The 20,532-nt window shown below is 36.2% G+C and overlaps 2 protein-coding genes across 8 annotated transcripts in view; both read right to left on the bottom strand.

Moving 5' to 3' along the window:
* The window catches only part of Etf-QO (electron transfer flavoprotein-ubiquinone oxidoreductase), a 51,470-nt gene extending 51,094 nt beyond the window's left edge, over positions 1 to 376 (bottom strand). For all 6 annotated transcript variants that reach the window (XR_013879984.1, XR_013879983.1, XR_013879982.1 and 3 more), the window contains exon 1: positions 260 to 376. Coding sequence is in view for 2 of the 6 variants with exons in the window: in XM_080161946.1 (XP_080018072.1) it covers positions 260 to 296 (37 nt within the window). In the remaining 4 variants the exon portion in view is untranslated. The remainder of the gene's footprint in view (positions 1 to 259) is intronic.
* LOC145319670 (heme A synthase COX15) lies at positions 350 to 18,779 on the bottom strand. 2 transcript variants are annotated; one of them, XR_013879985.1, is made up of 16 exons: positions 18,644 to 18,779; positions 18,002 to 18,115; positions 17,755 to 17,808; positions 15,545 to 15,597; positions 14,674 to 14,789; positions 11,157 to 11,216; positions 10,555 to 10,649; positions 8,534 to 8,652; positions 7,725 to 7,783; positions 5,414 to 5,484; positions 4,709 to 4,757; positions 4,210 to 4,293; positions 3,186 to 3,234; positions 2,917 to 2,968; positions 2,013 to 2,290; positions 350 to 1,223 (listed from the first exon to the last, which is right to left on the bottom strand). XR_013879985.1 is itself a non-coding variant. In XM_080161955.1 (15 exons), the coding sequence occupies exons 1-15, from the start codon at positions 18,735 to 18,737 to the stop codon at positions 2,121 to 2,123; spliced, it is 1,239 nt and encodes a 412-aa protein (XP_080018081.1). In that variant the 5' UTR covers positions 18,738 to 18,779; the 3' UTR covers positions 350 to 2,120. The 2 variants fall into 2 exon arrangements, 1 of the variants encoding a protein (XP_080018081.1); XM_080161955.1 differs by having other exon boundaries at positions 350 to 2,290.
* Positions 18,780 to 20,532: the final 1,753 nt, after the last annotated feature.

Consider the following 20,532-nt stretch of genomic DNA (forward strand, 5'->3'; position numbering starts at 1 on the left):
TATAGCTTCTAATAGGCCCTGGGAAGTTTCTAAGCCATTTTGGGTGAGGGTATTAAAAGTTAAAACCCTTCCAAGAGAAATAGCAAAAAAGTACAAAAAACATAACTAACCCCATTAAGAGGCGATTTTTTTTGGTAAACAGCTAATCTTAAATTAGATTGAAAGGCAAACATTTTACGTGCCATTAGAGGCCTCTAAGACTTAGCTGCTAGCAAGTATTATTTATAGAGTAGCTGCGCTCCCAGCAAAACTAACTTACATGTGGTGCCAACAACTCTGCTCAGTGAGGCTGACATTTTCAATATATTTAATATTTTTTGTATCAAAAAACAAATATTCACTTCCTTCGTCTGAAATTTATACGTAAAATAGAATATAATGTCAAAAATGAAAGGCGAAAATATAATAACACAATAATAAACAAAAATTATTGGATATACATAATAATATATATTGAGCTTCAATCAACTTTGGTGCAAATAAGATAATTTTCCAGGGGTGTATATTCTGCACAAGATTCATTTTCTTCCCCTGCTGCAAAATTTATCATTCCTCCCCCCTCTCTTAGTCCTTTCCTCTAAGGAGTAGGGGGAGGTTATAGAAGAAAGTTATTCGTTTTTACCCTAACAACATATTCTTTCTAGTTTTTTCCCACAAGGAGGGGGAAAAACTATTTTTTCGGAACTTTAAATTTTCTTACTTTTTCCCTTCAACATATTTTTTTTCCTCCCCCCTCCCTTTACCAGGGTATCGCATACAGAATATACACCCGTGTAATTTTCAAAACCAGTCTCGGAATATCCTAAAGCTTTAAATAGAATATAATATTGCCAAGTTTCATGTAAAAATAATGAATCTAGTGCAGTAAAATGTTCCTGGTTTAAAGTTTAAAGATTTTAGTAGATAATCGTTACCAGAAATATTTCACTGTGAACTAGATCCAAAATAATAAAAATGCAAATGAATATAATACAAACTACAGAAGAAGATATTTAAAGTAGAAAAGCTTTGGTTTATGTTAAACAATGAATCTAAACTTTGAATTATTATAAAAGGTCTTTTTAATTATAGATAAATACAGTATTATTAAAAACATATTTCATGGTAATAAAATTGAAATGTATGCTTTTGTGATAAAGAATTACAATTTCTTTCTATCCTTTTTTAAATATTAATAATCGAATATTGATTTCTTGGCTGTGAGAATAATCTTTAATTTTAAACTTTTTTTTTCAAATCCAGAGATATAGAGGGATAAGACAATGGCCGATTAAGAGGGGGGGGGGGGGGAAGTTTTGACACATTTGCGTAAACAGTGAGTATAGGCTTTATATTTAGACTGAGAGGATAGGTTATTAGGGATAAAATCATTCTTATATGATAAATTTTTTTGGATAGGCCTCGAGGTTCAGGAGATGCAGGCCTCCAGGTGTTCTCTGGACAGGTTGAACCCAAAATAAATTTTTTTTTTGAAGAGTTAGAGGTCATTTTATATAACAAAATATGCATAATTTTAAATGTTATTTACATATTTCATTAAAAAAGACGCATATTTTGTTTAATGAGTTGACTTCTATCTTTTCAAAAAAAAATATTTTTTTATTTTTACCTGTCCAAAGACCAACTTGAGGCCTATAGCTCCTGAACCTGGATGCCTGCAGCTCCTAAACCTGGAGGCCTATCCAAAAAATCTTAAAACTTGGGAAAATTCATCATATAAGAATGATTTATTCTTTTATAACCTATCCTCTCAGTCCAAAGATAACGCCTATACTCACTCTTTACGCAAATGTGTCAAAACTTCCCCCCCCTCTTGATGTACATACCCAATGATGTTACACAAAATTAACCCTTTGGTAGATTACAATTAATAGTTGAACCGTTTGGACACTCAGCTTAATGAACCGACCAATTAAAATTAACAAAAGTCCCAAAAGTTGTTAAGCCAAAGAATAAGAAACCTTTATTTTAAAACTTTGGGAACTAGTATTATAAACAGCCCGTTGTCTCACCCTCCCTGAAAAAATCAGTTGATTTAAAAGTGGAACATTATGCTCTATTAGGTATCTTTTTTGGAATCGGCTGAAAATTTAAAAATACCGATTTTCAATTTTTAAAATCTATTTGACCAGTTTCTTAGCCATCTTAAGGTACTGAGTCTCATGTGACAGCCACATGGCCAGTGACAGGGTGGCCAGGGCTCCACTCTGGTGGGCTGCGGCCACAGGCACAGGAACGTACAGCAGCAGGGTAGAGACACCCAGGGCAACCTGCATCCATCCCATACAACCTAAACAGGAACAAGGATAACAACATCCATAAAAGCGATAAAATGGTAAGACGAACAAGCTTTTAAACTTCAGAACAGAATATGCAGAATATAAATATTAAGTCTAAACAAAATTGTAATTTTTTTTGCAAAAAAAACTGTTTATAGGTATACAGAATACTATTTAAGGACATATTTTAAAATTTTAAGACTAGATTATAGAGAAGCTTCGCTCATAAAATTTTACAATGTTGTTATAGGATTCAGGAATCAGTATTCCAAAAATAAGATGAATAGGACAATCATACCTACTACATGAAAAATTTGTGTCAGAAAAGTGAGAAACCACATTTTTAGACAATAATTACTTTTTACTATTTTCTGCTACCAATTTTTTATTTTTTTTAAATCCGATAAAAATGGGTTAACAATTTCATGAAGACACACACAATTACATAGTACTACTTTGTCAGATAAAACTTTCAATTACATCATAGAACAACTAGAATTATTGTTTTCTACTTCTTGCCAAAAAAATGCGTTAAATTAGTTGAAGGTCTTTGTTTTAGAGACTCTTTGGAAAATGACTAAAAAGCATTAAAAACTGTTCTATGACTTTTTTCAATGAGTACTAAAAATAAACTTACCCATAAGTAAAGCAGCGGTCTTCATCCTTTGGGGCAGAGGTAAACGCTGGGCCTAAAATTTATAAAAAGAATAAAATAGATAAATACCGATGGATGTATATTCTCAACAAGACTTTTTATTTTTGCCCTACCCAACCCCCCCCCCCCCCCTTTGGTCGGGGATCCTAGCAGAATATACACCCCTGAACAACTTTTTTTTAAACAGATATCGTTTGCCCCTCACCCCCCCCCCCAAAAAAAAAGAAAAAAAAGAAAAGAAGAATGCTTACCTGGAATGCTGTAAATGACAGAACTGCTAAGGTTGTGGTGCCAAGGACCCTAAATTTTGATTGGTATTTTCCTTTTAAATTTTTTTTTATCAATTTCGAAAATTTGGGTACCCACACATAGCACATATATATATTAAAGTTGCACAGTTACGCCGTTACAGTTTACTAACATTCTTTCGCCAAGAAGTTTACCAAAACATTCGCCGTGAAGCCCAGACCATGCTTCCAACAGCATTAATTAAGTCCAATTTAGGACACTAGCGGCTTCGCCCCTAGCCTCTAGGGGCTTTTTCCCCAAGAGATGATAAAAAAAAGTTAAGGTGAAATTCGTAAAAAAGAAATAAGAAGGACCAAGGAAATCTCCTGCAAAAAAAAGGACCAAGGATATCTCCTACAAGAAAAAAAAATTAGGGGGGGGGGGTGTTTTTTTTTGTTTTGGGGGGGGGATTGGGGGTGTCCCACCCCCCAGGAAAATAGCTTAAAACCATCACAGGACCAGTAGGTATAATCCCTGAAAAGTAGAGCCCAATCGGTTCAGCGGTTACTGAGCTCTTAAGCTTCAGACGGACAGACAGACATCAAGCTACTTTGTATTATAGATAAAAATATTTTCAAAATTGAGAAGTTCCCCCTGACAACGAACATCTGTGGCCGCAGCGCTCAAATTTTCAAAATTGATAAAAAAAATCCTAAGAGGATAACGCCTTTTGATTAAATAATGATCATGGAAAGAAAACGAAGTAGCAGGTTCGTCGTTTTGTCACAGTAGCTTTTGATATATTATTTTAGGTTAGGTAAATGTTAATAATTGCCCCGCAGGGTTAGTTCCTCTTTGTTAGAGACCCTCGCAGGCACTAAAAATAGGTGAAAAGCTACTGTGAAAATACGATGAAAACCGCTACTTAGTTTTCTTTCCACGATTCAAAATATTTTAATTTATACTGGCAATTACTTAGTTAAAAATAATTTAGTTTTTTAAATTTTCAAAAATACTCCATTGTTCTTCAATGGATTGATTCCCTACCTGTGATTAAACTGAACGGTTGTAGGATTTTCAGTAATGTTTCTGAGAACAGGACTATGATCTAGAATATCTTCTGGAATCCATCTGATCAGATTACACAATGTTACACATTTAGTCAGACGTGTGATAGGTTCGAGTCTCGGCTTAACGCCGCGTCATAACTAAAGACGTTAAAAATGGTTCCTACAGCTACTATGTCATGTGCGCAACATAAATAGTTAGAGTAGGGGGAATATCTTTGCCCAAAACAAGCGCAACTCATTACCATGCACAGCTAGGACTTCTAAGACAAAGGTGGTGCAATCAAAGTATTAATTGTCTATAGGGCGAATGGACACTTTAAACCATAATTAAGGCGCGTAGAATGTATTAATATATTTTTAAATTAGTATTCGTGGACAGTTGTCTATAATACTCTTATATGACTAAGAACCAGTTGTAATCCGGCGGATATCATCAATCAGTTTCGAAGCCTTAATGTAAATATTTAACATTGTTCCTGTCAGCAAACTTTGGGAAGGAGTTGTAAACAAGACCAGCATCCAAACCTGTCATAAATAAGTAGCTTAAATACAGGGGTGCATAATCTGCATAAGATCCCCTACTAAAGAGGATAAAAAAAACTGTGAAAGGGGGAAAAAAATAGGTAAAAAAAAATATGAGTTCTAAATACATTTCTCGTATTCATTGGAATCCGGTGGATAGGAACCGGTTCTCATCCATACGAAAAAACTATGTCTAGCATCGTATTATATCCAGTTTTCTACGAATATAGAAATGTACAATCATAAGATTAAAACCAGTTTTTTAGCCCGTGCCTTCGGCATCTCGGGGCTAAAAAACTGGTTTTTATCTTATAATTATACATTCTATATCCGCGGAAAGCCGATTATAACACGATGAAAGAAATAACTAGGTATTCTCACCATCCTTGGAAAAAAAAATTCAAAAAATATGTGGGAGGGATAAAATAATGAGTAGGTACTGGAAACATGGCCCCAGCCTTGGGGACCTATTTCGTCTGCTAGCAAATTGCTTTCAGCTCTTTTGTAGCGACCTGGCTGTGTTAATATTCCCGACGAAATTGGTTGATTTTCAAAGACCCAATTGAAAGTCGGCACAGGTTCCAATGGGGAGGGGACATACAGTTATTTAACCCATTCCCCTTCTATTGTTTTATTCTAATACATCATAAAAATGTAACCTGCGACAAATGCCCCTGACACCAGTGTTATAAATGCCAACGCCTTGCAGGACATCGTCCACTTTCTAAACCTAAACATTCATAATTTATTAATAGTGAATTGTAAGCATACATATTATATTATATAGAGTCGTAAGCTTTTTGTGTCTGTGTCGAAGGATCTCGCTAACCGATAAACCGATATATTTAGCAAACATAGATTGGAAAGAAACCATTTTATGTGCCCATAGAGGCCTCTTGCGGTGTAACCGATAGTATCTATAATACAAAATAGCTTGATGTCTGCCCGTTTGTCTGTCCGTCCGGTAACCACTTAAAATCTCGGTAACCACTGAACAAATCGGATTCTACTCTTCAGGGAATATGCCTACTGGTCCTCCTGTGGTGGTTTTCGGCTATTTTCTTGGGGGGTGGAACATCCCCCCCCCAAATTCCCCCCCCCCCCCCCCGCTATATTATATATATACATTTTTTCTTCATATATTATTGGTGGCTAAGATCCTAGTAGCTTCAATAAAGGAAGATGGGGGAGGGGGGGGAGAAGGGGGAAATTAACACTTAGTTTTAAAAAGAAAAGTAAAATTTAGAAGGTACAAGTTTAAAAAAAATGATTAAAATAAATCCAACTATTTCTTTACAAATATTTTTCCGATATGAAGGTCCAAAATTAGAATAATAGAAGCCTTTAAAAAGTAGAATTATGCAACAACATAATATATTCTACGTTGTTAGAGCAAGCGATATCAAATATGTAGAGGTAAACGGTTGATTACCCCCCCCCCCCCCACACACACAAAAAAAAATAATCTTTGAGGTCTTTGGATTGAGCAATTGAGACTTTTGTGTTTGTAACCAATAACAAGCTAAAAACATTTAAGACAATATTTATTTATCCCATCGTATTGTAGACAGCTTTCCGCGGATATTAAAATGAAAATTATAAGAATAAAATCAGTTTTGTTAGACCTGCGCTGACAAAACTGGCATTAATTTTCTGATAGTTATTTTAATATTAGTGGAAAATCAAATTATCTGTAATACGATGCTATTGGTTTTAATCCAGCGGATAATAATCGGTTACTAGAAAAATAGATTACCAGTACCTACTAACAATAAATCATTAAAGATGACTAAAATTATCTCAATTGACATATATGAAAACAATTAAATGTCTCCGTAAGACAGGCGGACACACTAAAGTAAATGACTAGCAGCGCTTTCAAAATCTACAAACAATCAATTTTGTAATATTTAACACCCATGAAAGCGAAGCTTAACTACTAACTAGGTAATCAGAAAGCCAGACAGACATAAACAAATATACAGTGAAAACGTATTTAATGTTTTAAATTAAAAGAAGAATCAACCCTATAAATCTATCCTAAAATACAAGATCCTCTGTATGAGCAAACTTTACAACTTAAGGACTTAACTATGGAGATGTTTCGCTCCCATATTTCTAAAATGAACATACGGACTTACCATTATAAATATTCTAGTTACTATACTTTCTAAATCAAACTTGTATGTTACAGGAATTTCATTGCTATGCGGTGTTTGAAATCAATAGGACATTTCTAACATCCATGTCTAAATTAACGATAAAGGCTATCCGTTACAGACGAAATAATACAAAATGTAGAAAAAATAGCTTTGATAATAAGAAGAAACCCTTTAAGTCTTTTGAAATCGAATCCTTTACAAAAGAAATTATCATTTCATAAAATACAATGAAAATACAATTTTGATCTCTTTTGAAACTAACTTTTGTCTTTTGACGTTTATTTCTATAAAAAAAAACCTTTGAAAAGTAACAAATGAAATATTATATAAATCAAATATGTAATCTAAATAAGACTAAAAATACTCCTCCCCCCTCAAAATTTTATAAAGTATTATAGGCAGGAGGAGGAGCGGGGGGGGGGTTGGGTCGGGTGGAAGATATGTTTCATATTGGTTTTGGGACTTTTATTAATTGGTTGGTTCACTGTCACTGTCCAAATGTTCTAACAACATGTAATCTACAGTAGATAAAATCATTGGGGATGTAATTTATTGGCCATTGTCTTATCCCTTTAGATCACTTTAGGTAATGCTAGATAAAAATCACGAAACCTCTTTCATATATTTTCTTAGTTTTTATTTTTTATATTTTGTGTGATGACTTACAGACGGTTAAAGTAAATTTCAGCCTTCTATATTAAGCAAGAGCCGAGAAAATCACAATTCCCCCACTTCGTGTCTGACGGACGTAAAGACGGACGGACGCTAGGAATTTTAGAGTAACTTCGCTACTAAAAATCTAACTTACTTAACAAGTTGAGGTGTGATCTTGCTGGGATCAAACTCCAAAGCTGGCTTCAGTATGGACTAAAAAAAATACCCAACTAAAGTAAAAACTATTCCAGTATCGCTTAGAAACCGATGAATTAGATCCGGTTATTAACCATACTGAAAAATTATGTATTGCATCGTATCATATCCAGTTTTATATGAATATAAAAATGTACAATCATAAGATTAAAACCAGTTTTTTTTAGACCGTGCCTTCGGCATCTCGCGGGGGCTAAAAAAATTGGTTTTAATCTTATAATTGTACATTTTTAAATCCGCAGAAAGCTGTTTATAATACGATGCGATTAATAACTATTACTGTGATCAAACTATATTGAGACAGTTTATTAATCCTTATCTGATATAGCCTGGCTCCTTATCATTTATCTAACTAGACCTATCAAGATAAGAGTCGAAATTAGATTATCACAAAGGGATAGTTTAAGTTGAAAGAGTTTGGATACTTCGAGTGGTGAACTTTGAAATGTTTTTTTTTAGAATAGTGTCTAGCATACAGAATTTCGTGTAAATTACAAATACACAATTAGGCGCCACTTAACTAGTTGTCATACTGATTTTGTGAAAACAAAACTGACATTTAGTTTCATCTATCAAGAATATGATTTTCACTCTTTCATAGTTTGAAAACTACATGGTAAAATTTGATAAAATATATAAAAACCACAAATGGGCATATAAGTTAGCTGTATTGAAAAGAATTGCTATCGGTTAAGCTATTGGACAGACAGACAGACAAATACACTTTTATATTAGGATAATGCCTACCTTCGCGTTCCAGAAAAGTACCGAGTATAGAATGACAGCAGAGCTGAGATGGGCAGCCAGACGGTACTGGGACACCCGGGGTACATCACTCGGTCCAAGGAAATTATTATGATCAAGTCCTATATACAAATAACAAAGATAATATAATAAATTTATAGTATAGATTTATAACTACCTGGATCACCCTGTTTGGGACCTTTTTCGTCTGCTAGCAAATAGCTTTCTGCTCTTTTGTCGAAACTTATGTATGTTGTTGATATTCCCGCCGCTATTGGTTGATTTTCAAAGACCTAATTAAATGTCGGCACATGGTCATAGGGAAGGGGACTAACAGATGATTTTGGGATTTATCCAGGACGGATGCGAATTAAAGTCAGCTAAAAATTAGGGAGTAAGGGGACATTGAGCTGTTTATTCACTAGTCCCCCAAAGTTTTTTATCAACATTTCTTTTTCGTTGGCTTAACAACTTTGGGAACTTTTAATGAATTTTGATTTGTGTATTTATTAATCTACAGAGGAGGTAATTTTGTTCATCATCACTGGGAATGATTTATAGCCTTATAGGCCATTGTCTTATCCCTTTAGATCCCTGACTAAATACCCAAATTTTCATGGATTTCAGATTTGATGCCTTTTAGTAAAAAATTAGGGGATTACTTCGAAACGGCTAGAAATATACAGGGTGGGCCAGATAAATCCGGACTTTTTCTTATTTTTAAACAAATGAACATAAAATCGTCAATTTTAAAGATTTTATTGAATTTTAAAAACTGGGAAGTAAACTAGGTATATGAATATTAAATTATTCAATAAAATCGCCGCCAGTCTCCATCACCGCCTTTACCCGCCCCCTAAACCGCCCCCCGACCATGGTCACCATGTCCCTGTCCAAGATGGCGAAGTTCTGCTTAATAGTGGCAATGAGGGAGGTCTTTGTGGTATAGGCGCGTCTATTGGTTCGTGCTTTAATGGCGCTCCAGGCCCATAAGTATGAAGATCGGGGCTGCTGGGAGGCCACATCTCCTTAGGGACGTGAGTAACCGCAGGATCCAGATATGCCCATCTTTCAAGCTACCATTCGACACGGCGGCTCTCATTTTGGCCACAATTAAGCTAGAACAACGTTTTATACCTTTTTGGAAATGGCATGAAGATTAAGCTATGGTTATCATCGTAACACATAGTCTAATACGATTTTTAAGGTTCCAAATGGGCCCATGTAGTCGAGAACCGAGAAATTTTCAAGATTTTTTACATTTTTGACACCCTAAAATCTGCCACGTTTCACTTTGCCGGAGTACTACGGCCAAACTAGATGGGATAGAGCGCTCTAGTCTTTTCTAGTGTCTTCTTTAAGTATCTAACAGTATATCCAGCAAGTTTCATAAGTCTATCTCAGCTACAGATGGTCTGAGATTAGATTTAGTGGGCCCATATTGAGAATCTAGGGTAAACTAGCGCTCATTTCGAATCTGTCATGTTGAACATAAGCGCTGCCAGCTCGGAGTACACGTCCTCCATCCTCCAAAAATTTTTATGGGCAAAAAGGTAATGACCTAAGCTTTTTATAGTGTGGTCAAACGTCCTGATTGGTCAAGTAGTTTTGGAGCTATGGCCGTGTGAAAAAAGTCCGGATTTATGTGGCCCACCCTGTAGAAGTCTCTGGGGAACTTGAAGGTAGTGGACTTAATTCGACAACCCAAATTTTAATTTTTTTTGAAAGAAAAAGTCGATCACCATCCCCCCGCCCCCCCACCCCTAATTTTAATTTGTTTTTTTTGGGGTAAGTTTTCTCTTTCTAGGAGCGATTTCTCTTAAGAGGGCCAGGTAGTGGTACCCTCCCCTAAAATATTTATAAACTTTCCCAGGGACCTATGAGATGCTTCCCTGCAGAGAACCATATCGGTTCAGTGGTTAGCAAGATCCTTCGGTACACACAGAGATCCTTATACTTTATTATAAGGATATTTTATATAATAATTAACGGTGTTAATTAAGGATGTGTTCAATCCTTCTAACCTGATTTGACCATATACCATCCAAGCAGACCTTGGAAGAGTAGCAGGGTACCAGCAGCGCCCACCCTTTTCTTCATGGCAGAATTAAACATTCCTCTTAACAAGAAAATCAAAGATTATGACAATTTTAGCTTTGACATTTAATCGATAGCGAAGCTGTTTCCTATACTTATGACTATGGAAATTTAAGTTAATATGGATCCCATAAAACCAAGTGTTTTGTAAGTTAAGAAACATTGTATATATACTAGAAAGTCTCAAAAATATAAATTGCTTTAAAAAAATTCAATAAAAGTGAAATTATAAGCACATACAAACTTTCCTCGCCCACATGAAACCAGCTAGTAGGAAATATGTAGCTTACGCATCGTATTATAGTCAGCTTTCCGCGGATTGTAAAATGAAAAATCAAAGTTTAATTCCAGTTTAGCTGGCCCCTGAGGAGCTGAAAGCCCGGGCTAGCTAAACTGGTATTGATTTTATAATTTTTATTTATTATAAAATGATCTATAATTCGATTTGATACATGATAGGTACGGCTCAGAACCGGTTGTAATCCAGCGGTTATTAATCGGTTTGGAAACCATCCTGTAAAATACTTACTTAGCCCACATGACACCGGCTGGTAGGAAAAATACTGCTCCAATTGTTCTTCCCCACATTCTAAAAACAATAGATGTATAACCGGTCAACTACCTGCCCCCTTTTCTTTCTGCTCTTTAGTAGCGACTTGGCTGTGTTAATGTTCCCGACGCTATTCATTTAAGGGGGATGTGGAAAATAACCAAAAAAAAATTTTTATTGCATTTCTCGCCGAATTAGGCAATTTGGAATCATTTGAGACCATGTTACTTTTTTCGAGAATTTGAAAAAAATGACTAAATCCCCCGCAGGGTTGCTTGTAAGGCGAAAAATTTTTGAAAAAAATAACATGGTCTCAAATGATTTTAAATTGCATAATTCGGCAAGAAATGCAATAAAAAAATTTTTTTTTGGTGGCGGCGGTAAATGGCGACGGGCGGCGGGAGCGGCGGTCTTGCCGCCGTTTTTTTTTAGAGATACCAATAGTTGGGTTAATTAGTGACCCAGCCCAAAAGATTTCATCCAATTATCTCTAAAACTAAGGGAGTAGCACCCAAAATAAAATTGCTGGTATGTCGTGTGACGAGTCACCACATTTCCCCCCCCCCCCCCTTTACTTACAATTTTGTTTCGACTTTTATTTTGGGTGCTACCCCCTTATTTTTAGAGATAATTGGATGAAATCTTTTGGGCTGGGTCACTAATTACCCCAACTATTGGTATCTTTTAAAAAAAACGGCGGCGGGACCGCCGCTCCCGCCGCCGTTTACAGCCGCCACCAAAAAAAATTTTTTTTATTGCATTTCTCGCCGAATAAGGCAATTTGGAATCATTTGAGACCATGTTATTTTTTTCGAGAATTTGAAAAAAATGACTAAATCCCCCGCAGGGTTGCTTGTAAGGCGAAAAATTTTTGAAAAAAATAACATGGTCTCAAATGATTCCAAATTGCCTAATTCGGCGAGAAATGCAATAAAAAAAAAAAAATTTGGTGGCGGCGGTAAATGGCGGCGGGCGGCGGGAGCGGCGATCTCGCAGCCGTTTTTTTTTTAAAGATACCAATAGTTGGGGTAATTAGTGACCCAGCCCAAAAGATTTCATCCAATTATCTCTAAAACTAAGGGAGTAGCACCCAAAATAAAATTGCTGGTATGTCGTGTGACGAGTCACTACATTTCCCCCCCCCCCTTTACTTACAATTTTGTTTCGACTTTTATTTTGGGTGCTACTCCCTTAGTTTTAGAGATAATTGGATGAAATCTTTTGGGCTGGGTCACTAATTACCCCAACAATTGGTATCTTTAAAAAAACGGCTGCGAGACCGCCGCTCCCGCCGCCCGCCGCCATTTACGCCGCCACCAAAAAAAATTTTAAATTGCATAATTCGGCGAGAAATGCAATAAAAAATTTTTTTTTGGTGGCGGCGGTAAATGGCAACGGGAGGCGGGAGCGGCGGTCTCGCCGCCGTTTTTTTTAGAGATACCAATAGTTGGGTTAATTAGTGACCCAGCCCAAAATATTTCATCCAATTATCTCTAAAACTTAGGGAGTAGCACCCAAAATAAAATTGCTGCAAGTCGTTTATGAGAAACACCCTATAGTATAATCCACCCCCCCCCCCCACCCCAAAATTAGGGGTTTTGGGGTGGGTGGGTGGTCAAAATTGGTCTCAAATGATTCCAAATTGCCTAATTCGGCGAGAAATGCAATAAAAATTTTTTTTTGGTGGCGGCGGTAAATGGCGGCGGGAGCGGCGGTCTCGCAGCCGTTTTTTTTTAAAGATACCAATAGTTGGGGTAATTAGTGACCCAGCCCAAAAGATTTCATCCAATTATCTCTAAAACTTAGGGAGTAGCACCCAAAATAAAATTGCTGCAAGTCGTTTATGAGAAACACCCTATAGTATAACGTGGGTGGTCAACGATAATTATAAAATCAAATATAGGCCTACAAAACTTGTATCCTAAGGTTTGCTCCATTTATCTCAAGTCGTTTATGAGAAACACCCTATAGTATAATTCACCCGCCCCCCCCCCAAATTAGGGGTTTTGGGGTGGGTGGGTGGTCAACGATAATTCTAAAATCAAATATAGGCCTACAAACTTGTATCCTAAGGTTTGCTCCATTTATCTCAAGTCGTTTATGAGAAACACCCTATAGTATAATTCACCTGCCCCCCCCCCCCCCAAATTAGGGGTTTTGGGGTGGGTGGGTGGTCAACGATAATTCTAAAATCAAATATAGGCCTACAAAACTTGTATCCCAAGGTTTGCTCCATTTATCTCAAGTTGTTTATGAGAAACATCCATTAGTATAATCCACCCACCCCCCCCTCAAAAAAAAAATTTTGGGGGGGGGGGGGTGGGGGGTCGACGATAATTTTAAAAGTAACTTTGGCCCCATAGAAGCTTATATCCAAAATTAGCTCCCTCTAGCTCTAAGGGTTCTCGAGTAAACCCCCCCCCCCCCTGCCCAAATGGTTATTTTCCACATCCCCCTTTTAAAGAACCAATTAAAAGTAGGAACAAGGTCTTTGAGAGGGGGGGACATACAGATATGTAACCCTTTACCCCTCTAGTGTTTTACTAATAGGTTCATGGCCACCTTTGGTTAAACTCATATGGGCCCCCATAGGGGTTACGCATTGACTAAAATAAATTTTTTTTTAAACACTCATAACTCGCATAATTTTATCAACAAGTAAGTACTTAATTAAAATATTTATAATATTCATTAAGAAAAAAATTATTGTAAAGAAATCAAATTGTATAAGCTTAATATTATGAAAGTAAAATATTTAAAATTTTCTCCTGCTCTAATTGTCTTTTTAACAAAGGATCTAAAAAATACTGAATTATGAAAGGTATTTATTTATTTAGAGTTAACTCTTAATTGTCGTTATCTTAAAGAAATAATAAGATCAAAGAAAGCACGTCAATTTAGGATTAAAATTACATTTTTCAAATTTTTGAATTCGTGATTATTTTAAACTTATATTTAATCATATGATCTTACATCAAGATACCAATCAGAGTATGAGGGGACAATGGGCTGTTTAATACACTTGTCCCCAGAGTTATATGATAACGTTTTCTTATTGGTTGACTTAACAACTTTGGGAACTTTCATCGAATTTTAATTGGTTTGTTTAAAAAAGTTGAGTGCCCAAGAGTCTCAATCACTAATTCAAAATCTACAGAAGGCGTTATTTGGTGTATCATCATACGGGATGTACATCTTTTTATCGGCCATTGTCTTATCCCTTCAATCCCTGGATAAAAATTCTTCAATACTTCATCTTCTTAATGTATTTTTATCATAATTTAATAAAAAATAAGGATGACAACATCCATAAGTATCAAAGCAAAAAACACTAAAAGATTTTAAACTCTTTGAAATGTCATTTTAAGATGCCCACAACTTTTTTGTTATAAGAGCTGGAGACTTCAAATTTGTGATATTGGTTCTACTTGTGCTTGTCTTTCCACAGTTAGAGGGAAATTTCTTGCGCCAGGCTTCCTTTAATTGTTATTTATACCTGTGTCCCCATTCCATGTACCAGATAAACTTGAATTGTTCAATTGTAATGTCAAAATTTTTCCATTTAAATTCCGGAGACTGTTTGTACTTCTCAAACTCAACCAACCAGTCTTCCTACAAAAATATTATTCTGTTAAGATATTTATGTTGATTTTGAAATTAAAACCCTGAAAACCTAGGTATATAACAAGTATTATGCTTTTTATTAATAGCCACCGTCGGCGGCTTCTGTGCAGCTGAGCGGCCGCTGGGTGTTTACTTCGACAGTTTTTTTGTTACTGTTAATATATCTCTCACAATTAACCATATCACACCCATAGCAACAAGATTACAATTAAAAAATTAAAAGTTTTGCTGTTAGAACATTCCAAGACTGGCCCATGGCAAAAACTTTCAGAGCTCTCTTGTAGAAGTGCTTCAATTTTTTTAAAAAGTGGATAGGTAACGCCGAAATGAAGGAGGGGGTAAAAAAATGAATAAAGAGTTGGTACTTAATTTTTTTTCTCTTTTTTACCCCTCCTTGGGGTATAAACTAGTGATTGTAAAAAACTAGAGTGGGTAAAAAAAAAATTAAATACTTTGCAGCCGGGGAAAAAGAATTAATCTTGTGCAGAATATACACCCCTGGCTTCAGATCAAGTGCTTCATAAAATCTAAAGGTTGCAACAAAGCGTAATAGTGTCTTAATATTAGTTGACTTTGAGGACTTTACTTGAATTTTAATTGGTTTGTACATTAAATTGAGTGTATAAACGTTTCAACCACTAAAAGTAATCTATCTACAGAAGGCGTAAATTTTTGTATCATGATTATGGATGTAAATCAATTTATCGGCCAATGTCTTATCCCTTTAGCTCCCTGAATATTACCTCATTGCTTGGAGGGGGACGTCCAAGCAGCTGCCAATCTGTCATACTTAACCCTGAAAAAAATATAAAATAATGATATTCGACATTTTTTGTCACCCTAGTCATATAAATGGAAATATTCCTTATTTATAAGCTTTGAGACTTTTAATACCTGATGATTTAATTTAATGATACTTCAATTTAATATATGAGCATGAAAAAAAGGCATGTTTGTCCTGCAATAGTATTTGTTCATATTAACCAACACCTTTTGCAGGAAACTGATATGACAGGTGGAAAAATATACAAAAAAATGTACCTATATATTCAGGGGCGTCCAAGCTTTTTTAAGGGGGGGGTAGTTCGTTTTTTTTTTTTTTGGGGGGGGGGGTAAATGGCGCCCGCAAATTTTTTTTACCCCCCCCCCCCAAAATTTTGTCTCCATGCAAAATTTGAGCCTGATCCGGCCAAAACCGGCCGTGATTTTTTATAAAAAACCGTTTTTTTCCGGTTTTTAGGTGTATCTGTAAATCGATTCAGCTGGAGCAAAACCGGTTGGAGGTACAAAAAATTTTACTTCACATGAAATTTAGCCAATGTAATTGCCTACAAAAATGTACTTCATCATCAACTTGATTGAACAACTCTTTCCCCTCCTAAATGTCCATTAAAATCTCGGAAACGGCAAAAATCGCCAGAAATCACGCCTTCGGCGGCAAATAACGGCTAAACGGTCAGCCGGAGGTGAATCAAACATAAGTAAAGAAATGTCCGCCTCAAAAAGTTGTTCAACATCAAAGAGATGCTTGAAGTCTCTAAAACGACTCCTTCCTCTCCTTTAAGGGGAAAAACTGAAAAAACGTGATTTTCAAAAGTATGACCACTTCATGGGTGTGGGGGGCACTGAACCCGTCACCCCAGGGTCACCAAATATAAAGTCTAGGCGGCCCACAATGCTGAATTTTAACCAAGTGAAAGTCTTGTGTCATTATCTCTTATGAGAAAAAAGTTATTAATTAATTAAAATTTCAAATTGTGATTTTTTGTTGGATTTCTTTGATGAAATGACAGGCCGGTCAATTTTTAGGCCATTTTTTGCGGTTTTTGGCCTGTCACGCCCAAACGGTTTGAGATAATCTCACGGGACCTTTTGCCCAACCTAAGTCTGGTTATTTGTGAGGTCTAGGGAAAAAAATCAGACTTACGCAAAAGATTATAATAATAATCTTTACACAGAAAAATGGCACAAGGTGAGGGTTTGAGGGGTCAAAATGAGCCAACCAGCGATTTTTGACGGCGCGCAGTGACGTCGTGCTTCATCCAATCCGGGATTTTTTCTTTCTTAGACCTCACAAATAACCAGACTTAGGTTGGGCAAAAGGTCCCGTGAGATTATCTCAAACCGTTTGGGCGTGACAGGGCAAAAACCGCAAAAAATGGCCTTAAAATTGACCGGCCTGTCATTTCATCAAAGAAATCCATCAAAAAATCACAATTTGAAATTTTAATTAATTAATAACTTTTTTCTCATAAGAGATAATGACACAAGACTTTCACTTGGTGAAAATTCAGCATTGTGAGCCGCCTAGACTTTATATTTGGTGACCCTGGGGTGACGGGTTCAGTGCCCCCCACACCCACGAAGTGGGCATACTTTTGAAAATCACGTTTTTTCAGTTTTTCCCCTTAAAGGAGGGGAAGGAGTCGTTTTAGAGACTTCAAGCATCTCTTTGATGTTGAACAACTTTTTGAGGCGGACATTTCTTTACTTTTGTTTAATTCACCTCCGGCTGACTGTTTAGCCGTTATTCGCCGCCGAAGTCGTGATTTTTGGCGATTTTTGCCGTTTCCGAGATTTTAATGGACATTTAGGAGGGGAAAGAGTTGTTTAATCAAGTTGATGATGAAGTACATTTTTGTAGGCAATTACATTGGCTAAATTTCATGTGAAGTAAAATTTTTTGTACCTCTAACCGGTTTTGCTCCAGCTGAATCGATTTACAGATACCCCCTAAAAACCGGAAAAAATCGGTTTTTTTTATAAAAATCACGGCCGGTTTTGGCCGGATCAGGCTCAAATTTTCCATGGAGTCATCCTTTGATATTCCCCACATTTGATACTTGATCTGGCAAGATCCCAGAAAAGTGTGGTATATCTACCTCCCCCCCCCCCCTCTTTAGCAGGGAATCCAGTGCAAAATATACACCCATGTGAGAAAGTTTTTTTTTACCTGATTCAGTTAATCTTGTCACACCTCCAAGTACAACAGCGCCAACACACATGCCTAAATACAGAGATTTATTTGGATCAAATCAATCAATTTGGATCGTTGAAAGAAACGGAAGAAACCCTGCGGGGCAATCATAAACGTTTACCTAACCTAACCTAAAATAACATATCAAAAGCTACTGTGAAAATACGACGAAACCCCCTACTTTATTTTATTTGCTAAGCAGGCAGTGAGTTTTTTTCCCTACCTGCACACCCGGCCATCCACCATCCGACAACTCTGCTTGTAGCTGTTGTTCCCTCTTTGGCGGCTATTGACGCTCCTTGCTTCAAAGCAGCTTCAGCTGCTATGGTAGATTGACCTAAATAAAACAACAAAATCATTTCATTGACATTGAAAATTACAAATATAATGTTTCTATGCACTTCAGCCTTTAGTGCACTTACCTTACCTTGTAAGGACGGGCTTCTTTATCGATTTTTAAGTGATCATCTAGTGAATCATCCGCTTGTAATGGGATGCGATGCTCTTACACCCAAGGATATTTGGATAGTTAACATCAAACAGACAACCAACTCTTTGAATGCACGACCTTAGTCTTATCTGAGAAGTCTTAACTGTGCATGGTAATGGGTTACGCCTGTTTAAGGGCCAAGGCATTCCAACTACTTCAAATATTTATGTCGCACTCCTGACAGAAGTAGAAACCATTTTTAATGTCTTCCCGTGAGGAAGCGGTGTCGGGCCGAGATTCGAACCTATTACCTCACCAACAACGAGCGGATGCGCTACGTTCTTTATGAGCTACGTTCGCAGGTATTCAGTGCTCACTCATACTTCAGGTACAAAATAGATATGATAAAAAAAATCCTTAAAAGTTTATTCCTACCTTTGCGAACAGCCCAGTTCTTGGCGTTGCTGAGAAAATTCTTGTGCACTGTTGAAGCCTGCTGAAAGCAGGGGCGGGCAAGGCGACTCAACATAATCAAATTCTGAAGAAAAAAACAAGGATGACAACATCTATAAGTAGCAATGCAATAAAAATTTATGTAAATTCATAGTGAGCCTAAAACCTAGCCAATGCCACTTACACATTTACAAATTAAATACCATAAACCATCCCGCGACCTGTGTGTAAAACTTCCCAAACATGGAATCCTTAAAATTAGTCCTTAGTGCACAGTGGCCCTAGCGTATCTTTGGCTTAAAAATCTTGACCTTAACAGTTGAAACTGTCATAACTTTTTTATTTTTAGGAGTTATGACTTATTTTTTTCCTTTTTCGAAATGGGATTGCATGTATTTTAAAAGGAAAATTTAAAAATATAATTTATTTCATCAATTCTACTGTTGTTTTACCAAGATATGCAAATTTTTGATGAAAAAATCATATTGTTTTACTCAACGCAGGGAGGGAGAAATTCAGACACATTGCTAAAAAAATTGAAAATTTGAAGTGCAAGTAACACTTGAGTTACAACAAATCTAAAATATGTTTTGGAAAGGTCTTAAAAATGTCTAAAACATTTGGTTTGAATTTTAAAAATATTGCCAACCCCCAAGCCGCCAGGGGGGGAAAACCGAAACGGTAAGAAAAGGTATGCCTCATACGGGGTGAGATGGGGTGAACTTCCCACGGATAAAATCTAATGAAATTTTGCACACTCATTATTAAGCATGTCTTGTTGCCGCGTTTTTCTGCGTATAATGGTAGCACTATTTTTGGGCTAATAGTAACCGCTCAAAAATACCTTATATTTAAGGACTTCCAATGGCCCCAAAAAAAATTAAATATTAATTTTTTTTTGTAAAAAACAATAAATGAGGCCATAATTAAATTATTTATGCAAAAAAATTATTAATTTATGTTAAATAAGACCAATGATATGATGTTTTTAACACCTACTAAAAGGATAAATTTTGTCGGGATTTGGGCAAAATATCGCATTGACTATATAAAGTTGTTTACAAAAGATACACTACACTACGCTGCAGGGCCGCAGTGAGTGGCTAGCGAGATCTTATAGAAATCTTACCACTTTAAAATTAGGCCAGCAATACCCAGGGATAATTAAAGGGATAAGAAAATGGCCCATAAGTTGATGACTGACAAAATTACCCCATCTGTAGATTAAAATTAGTGGTTAAAACGTTTGTGGACTCAACTCAATTAACCAACCAATCAAAAGGAATATATTTAATTAAAGAAAACGTAATTGTTAAAACTTTGGGGAATAGTGTAATAAAAACAGCCCGTTAAGTTATATGCTTTCTCTCGATCTCAGATTGATACCTGTAGATGTACTTGAGGGAAGGGAATTAGGGGATTGATTAGACTAACATCTTAAAATCCTTATAATAAAGTAACGATGTTTATCTGTATGTTTGTACCAAAGAATCTCGCTACCCGCTGAACCGACCGGGTTCTCCTTAACAGGGTAGCTTCTCGTAGGTCCTGGAAATATTTATAATTATTTTGGGGGAGGTTACCACCACCCTCCCAAGAGATATTACAAAAAATCTAAAATATTTTTAATATTAAATTCTCGATTTTAAGTATATAGAGACGTAATATAGACATAATTAAAATGGAAGAACATTTAAAGTGCAACTAGAGGCCTCTAAGGGAGTAGCCGCTAGTATTAAACACAGTGATCGGTGCACGTATATAAATCCCGGCCTTTAAAGGTTTAATTAACTATAACGCTGTATCTAAAAAAATAAGACATGACCAAAAAATTCTATAAGGTCAAAAATGATAATCTAACATCACATAGA

This window comes from Acartia tonsa, chromosome 5, assembly GCF_053477335.1.
Source record: "Acartia tonsa isolate MP-2025a chromosome 5, ASM5347733v1, whole genome shotgun sequence".
NCBI classification, from domain to species: domain Eukaryota; kingdom Metazoa; phylum Arthropoda; class Copepoda; order Calanoida; family Acartiidae; genus Acartia; species Acartia tonsa.